This window comes from Carlito syrichta, unplaced genomic scaffold (genome assembly GCF_000164805.1).
Source record: "Carlito syrichta isolate Samal-C Ts95f unplaced genomic scaffold, Tarsius_syrichta-2.0.1 Scaffold120546, whole genome shotgun sequence".
NCBI lineage: Eukaryota > Metazoa > Chordata > Mammalia > Primates > Tarsiidae > Carlito > Carlito syrichta.
The window spans coordinates 247,398-265,753 of NW_007064642.1; the positions used below are offsets into that span (position 1 = coordinate 247,398).

An 18,356-nucleotide genomic window follows, 5' to 3' on the forward strand; every position below is an offset into this window, starting at 1 on the left:
CTAAGTTGCCCAGGTGGGTCTCGAACCCGTGGGCTCAGGCAATTCACTCACCTTGGCCTCTGAAAGCATGGGATTACAGGCTGAGCCACCAAGCCCAGCTTATATCTCTATTTTTTAAGTTGTTCAGTGTTTAAGAATTCTTGCCAAGAGCATGTACTGCTTTTTATAAGAAATTTCTCTTTTAAAAAAACCACAAAACTTATTTAAAAAGTATTTTTTGCCTCTTAGTTACCAAAATACATTGTGGAACACCCTTTGAAGACCTCTTTCCTATTCAGGTCAAGCCCAGTTCTCTTCATAGACCTCATTATAGTTCATTGCCAAATCTAAAACTCAAAGGCAATGAAAAACGCTCTAAAGGAAATTTCAGACGAGTGTAGTAACTCACACCTGTAATCCCAGCATTTTGGGAGGCCAAGGCAGAAGAATCTCTTGAGCCCAAGAGTTTGAAGTCAGTCTGGACAACATAGCAAGATCCCTGTCTCTACAAAAAATACACATACACACAGACAAAATTGGCCAGGCATGGTGGCCTGCACCTACAGTCCTAGCTACTCAGGAGGCCGAGGTTGGAGGATCACTTCAGTCCAGGAGTTTAAGGTTTCAATGATCTACGACTGTGTCACCGCACTCTGACCTGGGCAATATATTAAGACCTTGCCTCTGAAGGAAGGGAGGGAGGGAGGAAAGTGAAAGGAAAAGGAAGGGAAGAAAAAAGAAAAGAAAGGAAGGAAAAAAAATGAAGGAAGGAAAGAAAGAGAGGAAGGAAGAAAGGAAAGAAAGGAAGGAAGGAAAGTGAAAGAAAATGAAAGAAAAAGGAAGGAAGGAAGGAAGGAAGGGAAAGGAAGGGAAGGGAAGGGAAGAAATAAAAGGAGGGACGAAAGGGAGGAAGGAAGGTTGGTTCTCTAATCTACCCCACCATTATTTTTATTTTATTTTTTAAAATAGAGACAGAGGTCTCTCTATGCTGTCAGGTTGGAATCCTCAGCCTCCTAAAGGGTTGGGATTGCATATATGAGCCATCACACCTGGACCACTACCATTAATTCTTACCTGAGCCAAACACTTAGGACACCTCCAGTCTCCCTTGGGAACATCATGGAGAGGTGGGATCAAGCAAAAGGTATGGTAACTATCATCACAGCCATCGCACAATAGAAGCCGGTCCTCATCGCTGCCGCTGCCACATAAGAGGCAGACATACAGGTCCACCTGTGGCAGTAAACAGAGGTACAGAACAAAGAAACAAGAGCTATTATTTGATTCTGTAAAACTCTAAGAATGAAATGAATCTTACATATAATCTAGTCTTTCTATAAGGGATATTTCACAATACCTTATGCATTCTCAATTCTAAAGTATCTCAATTCTCCCAGTTTCTCAACTGTTGTGTACTTAAAGTTTGTTATTTAAATATCTAATTTTCACCAGACATGGTATCTCACACCTGTAATCCCAGCACTCTGGGAGGCAAAGGCAAGAGGACTGTCTGAGTTCAGGAGTTTGAGACCAGCCTGGACTACCTGGCGAGACTTCAGTCCTACAATAAATCAAAAAATTAGCCAGCTGGGTGATGTGTGCCTGTGGTTCCAGCCACTTAGAAGGCTAAAGTAGGAGGATCACCTGAGCCCAGCAAGTCAAGGCTACAATGGCCATGAGCATGCCACTGTACTTCAGCCTGGGAAACACAGTGAGACTCTTATTCAAAAAAATAAAAGAAATAAAAATTTTTTTAAAAAATCTGTTTTCAGTAGTTTAAAGATAGTCTTCTAGATGAATAAGATGCTAGGTAATAAATTACCAACCTAGCCAAACGCACAATTTATGAAGGAAAAACTCAATTTTGCTATAGTGTTTTATTTTATTTTTTTGAGTTGGAGTCTCACTCCATCGCCCAGACTGGAGTGCAGTGGCCGCTCCCGGCCAGCCTCGACCTGCTGGGCTCCGGCGATCCTTCCACCTCAGCCTTCCAAGTAGCTGGAACTATAGGCGTGCGCTACCACGCCCGGCTAATTTTTGATTTATCGTAGAGATGAGGTCTCGCCAAGTTGCCCAGGCGGGTTTCGAACCCACGGGCTCAGGCAATCCACTCACCTCAGCCTCCCAAAGCGCGGGATTACAGGCTGAGCCACTGAGCCCGCCTAATTTTGCTATAGTTAAAAGAAAAAAAAAACTCTTCAAGTTAATTAACCACATTAAACTACCCTACCACTTTAAGTTCTAATTAAAGGTCCATGGTTAAGAAGTTCCCCAAATGCTCAGGGATAAAGTACAGTTTACCACCTATTCCCCCAAAACTCACATGTTGAAAGAAGACTTTACCCTCAGTACCTCAGAATATGACTCTAATTTGGAAATCGGACCCTTAAAGAAGTAACAAAGGTTAAAAAAAATGAGGTCATTAGGGCAGCCCCCATCCAATGCGACTGGTGTCCACACAAGGACAAAGTTATGTACAGAGGAAAGGCCATGTGAAAGACAGTCACCCACAGCTAAGAGGAAAAGAGAAATCAACCCTGCCAACACCTTGATCTCAGACTTCCCAGCCCATACCACTGTGAAAAAACAAATTTGTCGTTTAAGTCACCCAGTCTGTAGTATTTTACGGCAGCCCTAGCAAACTAATATATTGCTCAATACTAGAAAGCTGAGAATTCAACTAAACAGAAAGTCAACTTTTTCAGTCTACGTATTGTAGCAAATAAGAATCTGGTTCAGCCAATTTTCTTATTGTAGCTGTGTGGTCGGTGGGGGGGGGGGTGTTGGGGGATGATTGTTGATATTTATGGAGAGAACATTCAGTTGGAATAATTTCTAATTCCAAGATAAAAGCACTGTTTGTCAGGCTCTTAGAAGGTGGCAGGGAAGAAAAGCAATACTAATTTCTAGCATTATCAAGCTTTATGCTTAATAAAAGTTTTCTTTTTTTTTTTTTTAATAAAAGTTTTCAAAAGAGTTAACGGCTCCCCAGGCCTCTAACTCCACCATGTCCTCCCCTACCTAACCATCAACTCCTTTCCTTTATCCTTTTCTTTTTCTTCCTTCTGTCACTCCTTTGTTTTCACTCCTTCCTTCCTCCCATCTCTTTTTCATTCCTCCCCTTTGCTAGTTGGAACATTGAGAAACACTGACCTGGATTTTTTTTGTCAAGCCTTCAGCTCATATGGAAGTGAGCTAGTGATCTACCAACAACTCCATGTGTGACCTAGCTCATTGTTACTCAATGCTAAACGGAATATGTTCCAAAATATGCTATCAATGAACCCCAGATGTTACCACTATCGTCATAATACAAACGCGTTTTCTCATATATATTGATAGAATGAACCGGCTTGAAACGATCTTTTCATTGTCAGAACTTAGTAGTTCACCAATCTTAATTAAGGCACAAAAGCTCAAACTTGGGGATGAAGGGGAATTAAAGGAAGGAAGAAGGAAAAGAGGAAAGGGAGAGGAGAAAAGGTGTCAACTCACAGCATTGGTGGTTTTTTTAGATCGACTCTTGGGCTTTTCCTTCTCATTTTCTACAATATAATCTTTCCTCTCCATAGGTTCTTGTGTGATGTTACCCTTCATTTCTTTCTCTGTAGGAGGCAATCCAAAATTAGTTCTTCCTGTACTGTGCTTTTCTCTGCTTCCCCCCTTACGTCATCACCTCTTTCCCAAAACACACATAGTACACATAGCTTCATGTTTGTTTTCATTTATTAGTAGCAAAATAGCACCCCAATGTTCCCATATTCAAGGACTCAATGCTGATTACTTTATGATGAAACGTAAATTCTCATACCATTTAAATTACAAGAGGTAGGTACTCATGGAGATGTTGCTCCGGTTTGTACGGTTTCAAAGCAGGAGCTCAGATAAAGTTTTCTTAAGACCAAGACGCAATTTATATTGATGAAATCAAGTTTCTCTTGGTCATGACTAGAGACTGACAATTCACCAACTAAACTTCCTCTGAATCACACATTATCTCCCCATGATCTACGATGACTTCCTGGTCATCTACTTGGCCTCCATCCTCCTGCTTCCAAAGACTGAATACTTTGACTTTATAGAACATTGGCAATTAACTATGTGTGGTAGGTTTGTGTTAAACGTTTTCCATAAATTATCTGATGCTTCACAACAAACCCATTTTAAAGAAAACATGTTAAAAATGTAAAAAACTGGCTGGGCGCAGTGGCTCATGCCTGTAATCACAGAACTTCGAGAGCAGCCTAGGCAACACAGTGAGACCTATCTCTAACCAAAAAGAAGAGAACGAAAATTAGCCAGGCGTGGTGATGCACGCCTGTAGTCCCAGTTACTTGGGAGGCTGAGGCACAAGGATTGCCTGAGCCCAGGAAGTTAAGACTGCAGTGCAGGTCATGATCTGATCATGCCACTGAACTCCAGTCAGGGTGAAAAAGTGAGACCTTGACTCAAAAAAGAAAAAAAAAAGCCAGAAACTATCTTTTAGATCCATATCTATAATACTCACTAATCCCTAACAGGAGATAATTTTAGTAATGTCTTCATTTGTATGTGCGTCCTAATATAGAATATAAGATTTCTTCTTTAAGCTGGGTGTGGTGGCTCAAGCCTATAATACCAGCACTTTGGGAGGCTGAGGCGAGAGGACTGCCTGAGCTCATGGGCTTGAGACCAGACTGGGTAATTTGGTGAGACCTCATCTCTATATTAAAAAATCAAAACATAAGCTAGGCGTGGTAGTGCATACCTGCAGTTCCAGCTACTTAGAAGGCTGAGGCGGAAGGATCGCCTGAGCCCAGCAGGTCAAGGCTGTGGTGACCATGAGCATGCCACTACACTCCAGCCTGGGCGACAGAGTGAGACTCCAACTCAAAAAAAGATTTCTTCTGTGACAGATCTCGAAGGTTAATTAAAAAAAAAAAGATCTCTCTTAAGAGAGAATCCCAAATCCCCAAATCTACTCAGTGAATTCTATCAAGTAATAGATAGGCAAGCAATTATGAACTAAAATTCAGATTTAGGAAGCATGTCTGTCTTTCTTTTCTGCAGTAAATCTACTAGACATTCAATTCGGTCAAAGGCATCCATGTTTCTCACAAATTAATTCTTTTTAGTGAGTGCGCTGAACCAAATTCCTTTCCTTCCTTCCTTCTGTCCTTTTTGAGTCAGGGTCTCACTCTGTCACCCAGGCTGGAGTGCAGTGGTATGATCATGGCTGACTGTGGCCTCCACTGCCTGGGCTCAGGTGATCCTTCCAAGTAGGTGGGACTACAGGTCCCAAGTAGCCTCCCAAGTAGCTGAGACCACAGGTGCACACCAACAGGCCCAAGTAATTTTTTAATTTTCTGTAGAGATGAGATCTTGCCTTGTTAGATGAGATCTTGCTGTGTTGCCTAAGCTGATCTCAAACTCCTGGGCTCAAGGGATCCTTCCACCTCTACCTCTACCTCCTGAAGTGCCAGTATTATAGACATGTACCACCAGACTCGGTCAAAATTTTAAAGTAGCAACTAGCAACAGTGGAGAAACTCACCCAAGGTCCTAATAAGCATATAAACAATATCTGTTTCTCTTTCCCACTGCTCAGTTAATCATAAGAATAAGGACATTGATACATTAAGATTTTATTTCTTAAAGCTCAACCCAGTGACTAGCATGTTAATAGTTGCTCTAATGTGTACTTATTAACAAATATTTGTTTTTAACTTTATTTACCTTTTTTTCTCCTACTCACAGATAGACTTTCTTACCATTTTCACATTTTGGAGTTGGACAACCCATTCGACGTCTCAGATTATGAGTTCTGGCTTCTGTGGTCTCTTCAGGTTCTATTTTAATATTCATGGCCTAAAAAAATTGTCATATACATGAATAGTTCCTTTAAAAAGAAAGAAATCTTTAAAAATCCAACTGAAATCTCAAGGGGACTATAACCTTTCAAAATTGTCTCTATTAATAGGGCATTCCAAACATACTTCTCCCCCTCTCTAGGGGAGAGACCTCACCTTTGAAACTATTAGGGCAGGGATGAGAAAGTTGAAAAAAGGGAAAAGTCAAGGGATCAAGAACAAATTATGAGAAGTGTTTCTACTCAAATTGGAACAACTCTTATTTTCCTCCTAGAAGCTTCTTGATTCTTATTTATTCATCTTATGCTTCATTTTATTCAGTCATTGCACTAAGCCAAATCCTAAGTAGTTATATAAATATCATAATTTCATTAGCGTCTAAGAGCTTGCTGACCTCTTCCAAGGTCTGCCAGCATGTATAGGAAATTCTGCCTCCACAATAATATTCTGTAAGTTCCTTTTATAGGTCATTATTATAAATATACTTCTAAAATCACTAAACTGTTAAGAACTCCCTCCTCACTGAGGTTATATAAACTAGTCTCATTTTTTGTTGTTTCTTAAAGTGTTGATATTTATTGGTGAAGCAAAATAAGTGACTTTTGTGGTCTGCAACACTGAATAATTTGGGGAATGATATCCCTTTGCCCATGCCCATTTATACATACTGAGGATGTCCACTGCTGAAAGAGTTGCTCCCATGGGTGATATCATTACCATTAGGTGTCATCAAGGCAGACCTATCCTTGATGTAAGACATAGCACTAGGGTATGTCTTACATATACATTTAAAGATCAAGAATATACTAAAAAAAAAAAAAAGAACTGATTCATAGACTAATGAACTTCAAACATGCTTCAAATAACCATATCTTCCTATTCTGGGCAGTGTCCTCTATTCAGAAACATTGAGTCACTAATTTTTTTTCCTATCTCCAACTTACCAAAGTGAAAAACAATTTCTCCTCTTTATCCATTTCTTCAGGAAACAAAATAGCTGGGTTTTTTTTAAAGCTTTTGCTAACAATTATTAAAAAGCCAGAGACTGATTTAGAGGCACGATTAATGCAATATGAGGATTACCAGCTCTAAACAGTGCCCTGCATATAATCCCTAAGTCCTAAAATTCACATGTCCATCAAGCTAGGGAGGAATCAAAACCTTCACACCTCTGTATGGGAACAAGATAACTGGGAAAATAAATACTCCCTTTCCCAGGAGAAACCTCTCAGAGCTGAAAAATCTTAAAGCAAATAATCTTTATCAGTCTTCAATTCAGTTCTCCTGATTTTCCTTCATGTGTCACTTTTCTTTCATCATATTTATTCAGTGCCCCCTCAGGCTACCCAATTCTTCTCTGTTTTAGCAAAAATACATGCCACTGATTCATACTCCTTTTCAGGAAGTCTGAGAACAACAATGGCTTTAACTGTCTTCTGACATCTCCGTTAAAAATAAAAAAACTCCCCATCTTCACATCTTCTAGCCTTCATCTCCAATAAACATCACCCAACTCTGAGGGTAATAGGCAATCCAGATAGGAGCACAAGAATACCAATTCTTCATATGGCTTTCACTAGTAACAATCAAGCAGCTGTCTGTCCAGGCAGCATAAACCTAGAAAGAGTTCTCCAATTCCTTACCCCTTTGATGGTACAATTCATCCAAGTTTAAAAGTTGGAATACACACAGCATCCCTTTGTGAGATTAACAAGGTACAAAACTACAAAGAGCACACGCATGAGAGAAATCCAGTGTTGGACAGCCATGAGCACAAGGGCTCAAGAATTCTTTCTAATCAACCTCATGAGGCTCTCACCTCCGCTCTCATGCGTTTTGCTCGTCGGGCTGGGGGGCAGGTTTCTGAGGGCTGCACAGACTGCCTCTGGGGAATATCATGGGGTTTGTACTCCTTGTCCTTTGTGTCTGTGGTCAGGTTTGGCTTCTGCAGACACTAGAAATAAAACAATTGTACTGATGAATTTCCCTCTTGTTTTTCTTTTGGAGAGTTTTACTGGATTTTTGCAAGGTACATTTTACAACTATTTATATAGATAATGTAATGGGTCTGAAATTTTAAAAATCTAAATAAACACAAAGACAAGTCTGCAGTTTCTAATCACATACATACACATATATAGGTATAACAGTTTAAAAATTTTTTTAACAGGTGAATGATGATGCTTTGATTTATTTCACTGGTGATGTGATCAAGTTACAACAGGCCACAACAGGCTCAAGGCACTCCCAAAGAGTCACACGCAATCATCTGTGCTTGCAACTGTCAGTTAACTGAAGGCCTGAATTGTTAGAAAGGCCTCTTGTAAATTCCTGAAATAAAAAAAAAAAAAAAGAATATCTCATTTTTAAAGTGTTTAGAGTAATAAAAATAGGGAATCCAATACATTTTCTACATTTTATAATCCTATAGTTTCACAATATTATCATCAAAATATTTCACCTGAATTGAGAAAACAGGCATTTGACTAAAGTATTCCTTACTAGGATTTCCGTTTACTTCAGCATAGCCCTATAAAGTCTAACTCATAAGGCAAAGATTAACTGGTATCCCACAGCAGTAACTTTGGTTCTGATCAGATCTGATCTTCTTGCTTTGGTTTTTCTTTTTCGTTTTACTCTAAGTCGACTAAAAGAGTGTATTTAATACCAATACAATATTAACACAACAAAATATTACCACTAAAGCTAATATGAATTTCAAGTAAGTACTACTCTTTCATAAGAGGACACTCATGAAAAGCACTTTGAAAAGCAGGTTCCAAAATGTATCCACCTGGGGTGTGTTATATCATCTATACTTGGAATGAGATACACTGAAACAACAACCTTCCATGAGTACTGGCACTATGGGCACCATTACTATCAGCTAGTCTCACTAACAAGATTGGTCCCTTCCCCCTTATATTTGCAGAAAGAATACAGAGATTAAAGGAAGGACAAAATAAAGTACAAAGCAACAAATTAACAAAATCAATTTCTAATATTTAAGAAATATGATATACTATTAAAATATTGATTCAGATTCCTTAATAACAAGTAATGAATCTATCAACAGATAGACTATCAATAATAAATGAGAAAAATATAAATATTTTATTATTATGAAACACTGACCTCCATTTTTAAAGAAATCCTCCACTGAGCATTTAGAATATATTTAATGAAAACATGCAGGCTGGGGAGACAAAACCTGTCCATCATCTAAAAGAACCCCCTTTATGTATTCTATGAACTTTTTATCTGAGATACAAAAGTATGTGTAGTTAGAGAAGTAGTAATGGAGCTGAGTCACATAAATTGTATTAAGTGGATGGTCAGAAATTTAGATACTACTATATGTGGTCCCTTTCTTCTGCTGTCTCAATGGTTCCACCATGGAGACCAAAGGTAAAATCAAGCCCAGGAGTTTTTTGGAATACATATGAGGAGCTTTATTATTTTGTTCCAAACCACAATTTAAAATGCATGCATGATTTGTTGGCTTTATATCTAATGCTATCACATATAGACTCTAATTTTAACCTTTACTTGAGAAACTGGGATTTAGAGGTAATTTAATATATCATCACCACACCATAACCACATCATCCCACAGAGACAGAGCAATCCCTCAAGACATTTAGAAAATATGATGATGCAAGATTGAGGCCTTTGTTCCATTCTACTAGTACATCAATTCAAGTTGCCCAAGATTTAGCATGGGCTTTTAGTTCACCCTTTTGCAACACTCCATTTTTTAAAACGATATGGTCTCCAATTCTTCTTTCCCCTAAGAACTATTTCAAAATCAGAAATAGGTGTAAAAATTTACATACAAAGAATGTCCATCACAGGATTATAATTAGAAATTGGAACAAACCTAAAAACTGTCAGCAATATGCAAAATCAAGTCAAGGTCTGGCTGCAAAAATGGACTGCCACAGTCATTAGAAACTATGTCTTTACAAATATTCAACAACATGGCAAATGCTTGTGATATGTTAAGTAGAAAAAAACAGTATACAATATTGCATATGAAGAATATACTGCCAATTTGTGCATATATGCATAAAAATAACCTTGAGAGAAATAAAAGGAGGGAGAAATAGGAGTAATTTTATTTTTGCCATACTTTTCTGTGCTTTTAAACTTTCTACAACGAATATGCATCAGTGCCTAGAACATACTTGACACATAGTAGATTCCCTCAACAAATATTTATCTGCAATGTTTGTAAAAGGGTATCTTAAAACACCTATTCTTCTCTGACTCTGTATAAATGCTTAAGTGCTTTTTAACAATAAAACTACTCTGCCTCTTTTAGTATATAGATAATATGTTTCTAAAATATTGCAACCCACAACATGTTATTATTATGGAACACTGACCTTCAGTCTCTCTCTGCCCTTACTCATTGTAACTTCCGTAGTTAGGTACAAAGAGTTCAAGAAAAAATTAGTCTATTATGGAAAACTGTATTTAGGTCTGACTATAAAACAGAGGCACAAATGTTCCACATTCAATGTTCTAAACAACTTCATCCATGGGCTTACTAAACATTCACACAATTTTTTTTTAAGGTTTCTAAATATCAGATAGGCCACTTTTTTCTAGGCTAAAAAGAAAGTCAACCTAGAATTAAGAAGGATAAGAAGGAAGAAAACAAAATGCTATGGAAATTTATAGAATTTAAGCATCACAGATGATATATGTCTGATATTAGACATGATTTTTTTTTCCTTTGGGTTGAGATTTCACTCTTTCACTCAGGATAGAGTCAAGTGACATGATCACAGCTCACCATAGCCTCAACCTCCTGGGCTCAAATGATTTTGCCACCTCAGTCTCCTGAGCAGCAGGTGTGCACAACCACGCCCAGCTAATTTTTTTGGTTTTATTGTAGAGGTGAGGTCTTGCTATGTTGCCCTGGTTGGTCTTTAACACCTGGGCTCAAGCAATGCCCCCACCCTGATCTCTCAAAGTGCTGAGATTACAGACATGAGCCATCATGCCCAACACAAGTTTTCATAATATTGCTTTACTTTAATTAGAATTAAAGGTTTTATGTGCATAATTTTACAAATACCATTTTCATCAGGAAAGGAACATGGCTACATAGGAACTACTAAAAAAACTCATTAGCTATGAAGCATTATAAAAACCTCCTATCTTCTACCAATATCAACAAGCAGAAATACTTTAAATAGCAAGTGAATGCAAAAGCATAGCCATAACAAGTAGATAATAATCAACTACTCGTTGTAAAGAAAAAAGCACCTGTAGTTAAGTTAATATGGATTTCAGTTTTTGACAGTCAAAAACAGTATGTCCTCCACAATCTTATTCATTCCAAAAACAAACTTCTAAGTATGACTGCTCTCAAAGCAGAACAAAAACACTGGAGGAAAAAACTCAAAACAAGATCTTCTAAACACAATCAAGACCTTTTCATTCCCTATAAAAGACAATGTACCAATAAGCAGTGAAATAAAACAGGTTAAGGCTAGCCCCAAAACTCACCCTCAAGCTGTCTCCAGACAGGAATAAGTTGTAGGGGTTGAGGATTCGTTCATAATGCCCTCTTATATGTGAGCCCACAGCTTTGCCAGGAGCAAATCCCATCTTGGTAGCAATTTTGGTCCATTTTCTGTCCTTGCAAACAACTGCAAATCCACCTTCTTCTGCAACTAACTGTTAAAACAGCAAAATAAATTAGAAACACCTATATGGAAAAACCTTCTAATTCTCTCACACCTAGGTATGACTCCAAGAACATGGTTGGTTATCTTTTTAAGAATACATTTCTCTAGCCAGGCTCAGTGGCTCACACCTATAATCCCAGCACTTTGGGAGGCAGAGGCAAGAGAATTGCCTGCGCCCATGACTCTACAATAAATAAAAAAATTAGCCAGGTGTGGTTGCAGGTGCCTATAATTCCAGCTATTTGGAAGGCTGAAGCAGAAAGATTGCCTGACTCCAGCAGGTCAAGACTGCCATGGCTGTGGTGTGCCATTGTACTCCAGCCTGGGTAACAGAATGAGACTCTGACTCAAAAAAATAAATAAAACATTTTGCAAATAAATAAAAGTTTGCAAAATTTTTGAAAAGTATGAAAATGACAAAAACAAGTTTCAGCAAAATATTTCATGAGATAAGGCTTCCAGATCTGACAAGGAGAGCCTAATGACCCTTCTCTCTCAACTGAATAAAGAATCCCATTTTTATTACCTCTAACAGTTAAGTTTATTTTTAAGGCAAAGAAGATCTCATGCATTCTGTCAGAGACAATATCAAATTAGTAAGATGGTCACTGGCTCTTTACCTTATTAAGCTGAAACAAATCCAAGATCTTCCTCTCCACATGTGGAATTTTCAGAGTACTTCCCTGTAACTCCCAGTACTTTGCAATCTGGTCCAAGAAATTCAGTTTTACACGTGTTTGAGCCTAAATGACAAATAACTGAGTTTTAATCTTATCTAGCTTACTTTTAAAGTTCTTGTCTATTACCCTGCACATTTTAAGTGATATTTACTCTCTTAAAATATTAAAGTACAATGCTACTTTCTGAATTCAAGAGAAACAGCTGGCCAAGTGCCGAGGCTCACAACTATAATCCCAGCATTCTGGGAGACAGAGGCAGAAGGACTGCTTGAGCAGAAGTTTGAAACCAGCCTGAGCAACACAGGAAGACCATGCCTCTATAAAAAAAAAAATCAAAATATTAGCCAGGCATGAGGGCGTGTGCCTGTAGTTGTAGCTACTCAAGAAGTTGAGGCAGGAGGACCATTTAAGCCCAGGAGTTCAAAGCTGCAGTGAACCATGATGATGGCACTACACTCCAGCCTAGGGGACAGAGTAAGATATCAGCTCAGAAAAACAACAAACAGCAGTAACAAAAAGCAAAAGAGAAGCAGTCAAAAATATACAATATAAAGCTAGTCCAATAATTATACACTATACTCACATTTAATGCAGCCCCTACCATGAGATAAGCAAGGCATTAAATTCTCAGAAAACCCTCCCAATACCTAAGCAGGCACTCTGAAAGGTGCTACGCTTAAAAAAATACTATAAGCACAATATCATTGTTTAAAATTATACAATGAGTAAGTAAGCTTCTGTAGGCACAGTTTGGTTTTTTTACAATTACATATTATAAAGGCCTGTACTCTAGAAGTAGAAATTTTCTTATTTGCTCAAATACAAATCTAAAAATAGATTTACAGTGGCGATTCTATAACAGTTTTAATATGCCCTAATAATTTCAAAGATGGCCCCTTTGGAATACAGGCAACCAGAACACTAGTGAGGACATTACCTCCAACTCATTCAGCCTTTGGATCCGTGGGGTAAAATGAAGTTTATCAACATCACATGCAAATGGTGGCTGCCAATCCTAGGAGGAAACAAAGGCTCTTATCAGAGGAGAATTTATAATTATTTGAAACTTTAAAATTTGTTTTAAGTTAAAACTCAGGTTTAGTAAACCTGTCTCTAACTAGTCAAACAAAAATGAACACATAGTAACTTCTCAATCTATTTTTCCCCAATAAATGATACATCCCACACAGGCCTCTCCTAGCTCCTTTCCACTGGGCAATGTCACTGAGCACCACCCTCTGTCGAAAAACCACTTGATTTTGGCAAAAGACACTTTGACTTCTCTATTACTATAGAAGCATCTCTCCTTTTGTAAAATAACTATATTACCTATAAATATTTATAAATTTAACATTCTAGTTACATTAATTTTTATTATAAAATTGTGGATAAGTTCTTCAGTGAAGGGGGGAAGAAAAACTGACATCCAAATCCAATTTTTAAAATTATCCTTGGTTGGGCTCAGTGGCTCAGTCTGTAATCCCAGCACTTTTGGGAGGCTGACGCAAGTGGATTGCCTGAGCCCACGGGTTCAAGACCAGCCTGGGAGACTTGGTGAGACCTCGTCTCTACAATCAATCAAAAATTAGCTGAGCATGGTTGCATATGCCTATAGTTCCGGCTACTTGGAAGGCTGAGGCGGAAGGAGCACTGGAGCCCAGCAGGTCAACACTGGCATGGCTGTGAGCCTGCCACTGCACTCCAGCCTGGGCAACGAGCAAGACACTAACTCAAAAAAATATAAATAAATAAATAAATAAATAATTATCCTTAATGTTTAATCACACAAACAACTCTTCTCTGGAGAGTCTTCTTATCGTGGAAGAACTGCCACCATGAGAAAATTATCAAACAAGTAAAAACAAAAAAATATATATGAACTGTTACCTATAAGTGGAGGAAACCAGAAACTACTTAAATGTCCACAATAAAAAAATAATGTAGCCAGGCGTGGTAGCGCGTGCCTGTAGTTCCAGCTACTTGGAAGGCTGAGGCGGAAGGATGGTCAGAGCCCAGCAGGTTGAGGCTGCGGTGGCCGGGAGTGGCCACTGCACTCCAGTCTGGGTGACAGAGTGAGACTCCAACTCAAAAAATAAAAAAGAAAAAGAAAAAAGAAAATAATGGTATAAAAGTTATGTATGTATTAATAGGTTTTGTTTGGGATAATGAAAAGGTCTGGAGGTAGGTCTTAGTGATGGTTGTACAACAATGTAAATGTACTCATCTCCACTGAATTATACCCTTAAAATGGTCACAATGACAAATGTTATGCTGTGCACATTTTAATAATTTAATACAATGAAAAAAGCAAAACAACAACGACGACGACAACAAAGACAAACAATGTATGGTGTGGCATAGATCTCTATTTACAGGTTTGGGAAGATTTTCCTTAAATACGTTAAGGAGGAAAATAAAACCAGGCTTTACAATAGAAAAATAAAACACTTGAAAGATATCTAGCAAAAAAGTTAACACTGGCAGTTGTCTTTGGTGGTAGAATTACAGATGACTTTGCTTCCCTGTCTGTTTTAAATATAATCTGAAATATATTAAATATAAAATATATTAATTTATTTCATGTAAATTTATTAATACATATATTATCTCAGATTATGTGAATATGTTAATACGAGAACATTCACAGCTTTAAACCTAATTTCATTATCAAGAATTTTATTCTAAGAAAACAATTCTGTCAAGCACAGTGGCTCATACCTATAACCCCAGCATTCTGGGAGACTGAAGCAGGAGGATGGCTTGGGGCCAGAATTTTGAGACCAGCCTGGGCAACATGGCAAGACCCTGTCTTTACAAAAAATTAGAAAGGCATGGTGACATGTCCCTGTAATCTCACCTACTCAGGAGGATGAGGTGGAAGGATCCCTTAAGCCGAGGGGTTCAAGGTCGCAGTAAGCTACAATCACACTCCAGCCGGGGTGACAGAGTGAGAGCTTGTTTCTTTTTTTTCTTTCTTTTTTTGAGTCAGAGTCTCGCTCTGCCACCCAGGTTGGCATACTTGCAGTCACCCCAGCCTTGACCTGCTGGCTCGGGCAATCTTTCCACCTCAGCCTTCCAAGGAGCTGAAACTACAGGCACCCGCTGCCATTCCCAGCTAGTTTTTTGATTTATTGTAGAGATGAGGTCTTGCCATGTTGCCCAGGCTGGTCTCGAACCCGCGGGCTTAGGCAATCCTCTCGCCTCTGCCTCCCAAAGCGTGAGCCACTGCGCTGAGCTGAGAACTTGTTTCTAAAAAACAGTTTTAATAAAAAACAAACAATTCTAGCCAGGCATGGTAGCATGCCTATAGTTCTAGCTACTTGGAAGGCTGAGGCGGAAGGATTACCGGAGCCCAGCAGGTCAAGGCTGCGGTGGCTGTGAGTGTGTCACTGCATTCCAGTCTGGGTGACAGAGTGAGAGACTCCAACTCAAAAAAAAAAAAAAAAAAATTCAACTAGAGTAAAAAAAAAAAAAAGAATAAAATTAACTGCAGCACTGCTAGGAAGATATGACTATTACAGTATTATAATAACAGTGACTATTATATAGCATTTAAAAGTGCTAGATTTAAGTTGGGCTCGGTGGCTCAGCCTGTAATCCCGCGCCTTTGGGAGGCTGAGGTGAGTGGATTGCCTGAACCCGCGGGTTCGAGACCTGCCTGGGCAGCGAGACCTCATCTCTACAATAAATCAAAAAATCAGCCGAGCGTGGTAGCGCATGCCTGTAATTCCGGCTACTTGGAAGGCTGAGATGGAAGGATCGCCGGAGCCCAGCAGGTCGAGGCTGCGGTGGCTGGGAGCGGCCACTGCACTCCAGTCTGGGTGACAACTCAAAAAAAAAAATAATAATAATAAAATAAATAAATAAATAAAAGTGCTAGATTTATAAAGAGTTCATACCAATCAACAAGAAAAAATGGCAAATTGTATTAACAATTAGCAGGGATAAATGCCCAATCATAATATGATTGGTACTCAACTTCACTCAGAATTCTAGACATTTACTACCTCTCATTGTTTTTAATCTACCAGATTAGCAAAGATTGAAAAACCACATGATACCTGTAATCCCAGAACTTCGGGAGGCAGAGGAGAGAGGACTGCCTGAGCCCAGGGGCTCAACACCAGCCTGGGCAACTTGGTGAGACCTCATATCTATGATAAATTTTTTAAAAACTTTAAATTTGCCAGGTGTGGTAGCACACACCTGTAGCTCCAGGTGCTTGGGAGGCTGAGGTAGAAGGATCTCCTGAGCCCGAGAGGTCGAGGCTGTAGTGTGGTCTTGGTGACCTTGGGCATACAACTGCATGCACTGCAGACTGGGTGACAGAGTGAGACTCAACTCAAAAAAAAAAAAGAACTGAAGAGAACTAAAACAAAACACAAAATTGTGTTAAGATTTTACATATGTAGCCGGGCTCGGTGGCTCAGTTTGTAATCCCGCGCCTTTGGGAGGCTGTGATGAGTGGATTACCTGAGCCCGCGGGTTCGAGACCCACCTGGGCAGCGAGACCGCATCTCTACAATAAATCAAAAAATTAGCCGGGCGTGGTAGCGCGCACCTGTAAGTTCGGCTACTTGGAAGGCTGAGGCGGAAGGATCGCCAGAGCCCAGCAGGTCGAGGCTGCGGTGGCCGGGAGTGGCCACTGCACTCCAGTCTGGGCGACAGAGTGAGACTCCAACAACAAAAAAAAAGATTTTACATATGTAGATTTTAAAGATGTCACAATGAAATTTATACTGTTGAAATTTACTACTACAGATTACTTTTAGTTTAAAATTAAAACAAGGTTGGCTGGATGCAGCAGCTCATGCCTGTAATCCTGAAGTTCGAGAACAGCCTAAGGCAACATAGAGAGACCTCCTTTCAACAAAAAACTAGCTGGATGTGGTGGGGGGGGCCTGTAGACCCAGCTACTTGGGAGACCGAGGCAACAGAATGGTCTGAGCTCAGGAGACCCCCGACTCAAAACAAAAAACAAACAAAACGGGGTTTGGTTTTGTTTTAGTGATACAAAAGATTTCACTAGCAATGTCTGATAAAATGTTAGGTTAAAAAACAAGAGCACATTTTGCCATGATTAAAAAAAAATTAAGAGAGAAAGTAAAAAGGGAAAGCAGATTACAGGCTGATACAAAACTACTTACTACCATACAATCCCACCCCCTCACAACCCCCACTCACACCCTGCCAAAAAAAAAAAAAAAAAAGGCAGTATCAACTGCTTAAGAAGGCAATGGCATGTAAGGTCTTTAAGTGTAGCCATACAAAAGACTATGGTTAATGTTTAAAGTGTCAAAGACTGAAGATTTCATAAACTAAAACTTAAAGGAGCCGTATAATATTATTTCCTGATCGATCATATGCCTTCTAATTCTAAAAGGCAATGACACTGAAATTAACTTGACATTCTCAAAAGCCTGTATATTAGTTTTATAAATTAGTAAGCTTATATCTTTGTATGTATGCTATATAACATAATTTATGCTTTTTTTTTGCTTGTTTTGTGTCAGTCTTACTATGTCACCCAGGCTGGAGTGGAGGGCAGTATCACAATGGCTTCTACAGCCTCAACCTCCTGAGCTCAGGTGGTCCTTCCACCTCAGCGTTCCAAGTAGCTGGAACTACAAGTGGAAGCCACCATGCCCAGATACTTGTTTGACTTACTGTGCAGACAAGTCTCGTCAAGTTGCCCAGGCTAGTCTCAAACCAGGCAATCCTCCTTTCTCTGTCTCCCAAAGTGCTGGGATTACAGGAATGAGCCACCTTGCCTGACCTCATAATTTATGTTTATATTAGCCTAAGTATTAAATAAAATAAATCCTAAAAATGACTTATCAAAAGGAAAACACAGTAAGGTATGGTGGCTTATGCCTGTAATCTCAGCACTTTGGAAGGCCGAGGCAAGAGGATTCAAGACTAGCCTGGGCAACTTGGTGAGATGTCATCTCTACAATGAACCAAAAACTTAGCTGGGCATGGAGGCACGTGCCTGTGGTTCCAGTTACTTGGAAGGCTGAGCTGGAAGGATCATCTGAGCCCAGCAGACTGAGGTTGTGGTGGCCATGAGGGTGCCACTGCATTCCAGCTTGGGTGACAGAGTGAGACTCCCATACTCAAAAAAAAAAAAAAAAAAAAAGGGAAAA

The 18,356-nt window shown here is 39.2% G+C and overlaps 1 protein-coding gene across 3 annotated transcripts in view; it reads right to left on the bottom strand.

Moving 5' to 3' along the window:
- Positions 1 to 13,223, bottom strand: part of KDM5B (lysine demethylase 5B) — a 51,705-nt gene extending 38,482 nt beyond the window's left edge. For 2 of the 3 annotated variants that reach the window (XM_008048123.1, XM_008048122.1), the window contains exons 1-7: positions 13,148 to 13,223; positions 12,151 to 12,273; positions 11,349 to 11,519; positions 7,648 to 7,782; positions 5,730 to 5,826; positions 3,475 to 3,584; positions 1,054 to 1,212 (exon numbers count right to left, since the gene is read on the bottom strand). In XM_008048123.1, coding sequence (XP_008046314.1) covers positions 1,054 to 1,212; positions 3,475 to 3,584; positions 5,730 to 5,826; positions 7,648 to 7,782; positions 11,349 to 11,450 — 603 coding nt within the window. In that variant the 5' untranslated portion in view covers positions 11,451 to 11,519; positions 12,151 to 12,273; positions 13,148 to 13,223. The remainder of the gene's footprint in view (positions 1 to 1,053; positions 1,213 to 3,474; positions 3,585 to 5,729; positions 5,827 to 7,647; positions 7,783 to 11,348; positions 11,520 to 12,150; positions 12,274 to 13,147) is intronic. The other variant, XM_008048124.1, reaches the window with a different exon arrangement.
- Positions 13,224 to 18,356: the final 5,133 nt, after the last annotated feature.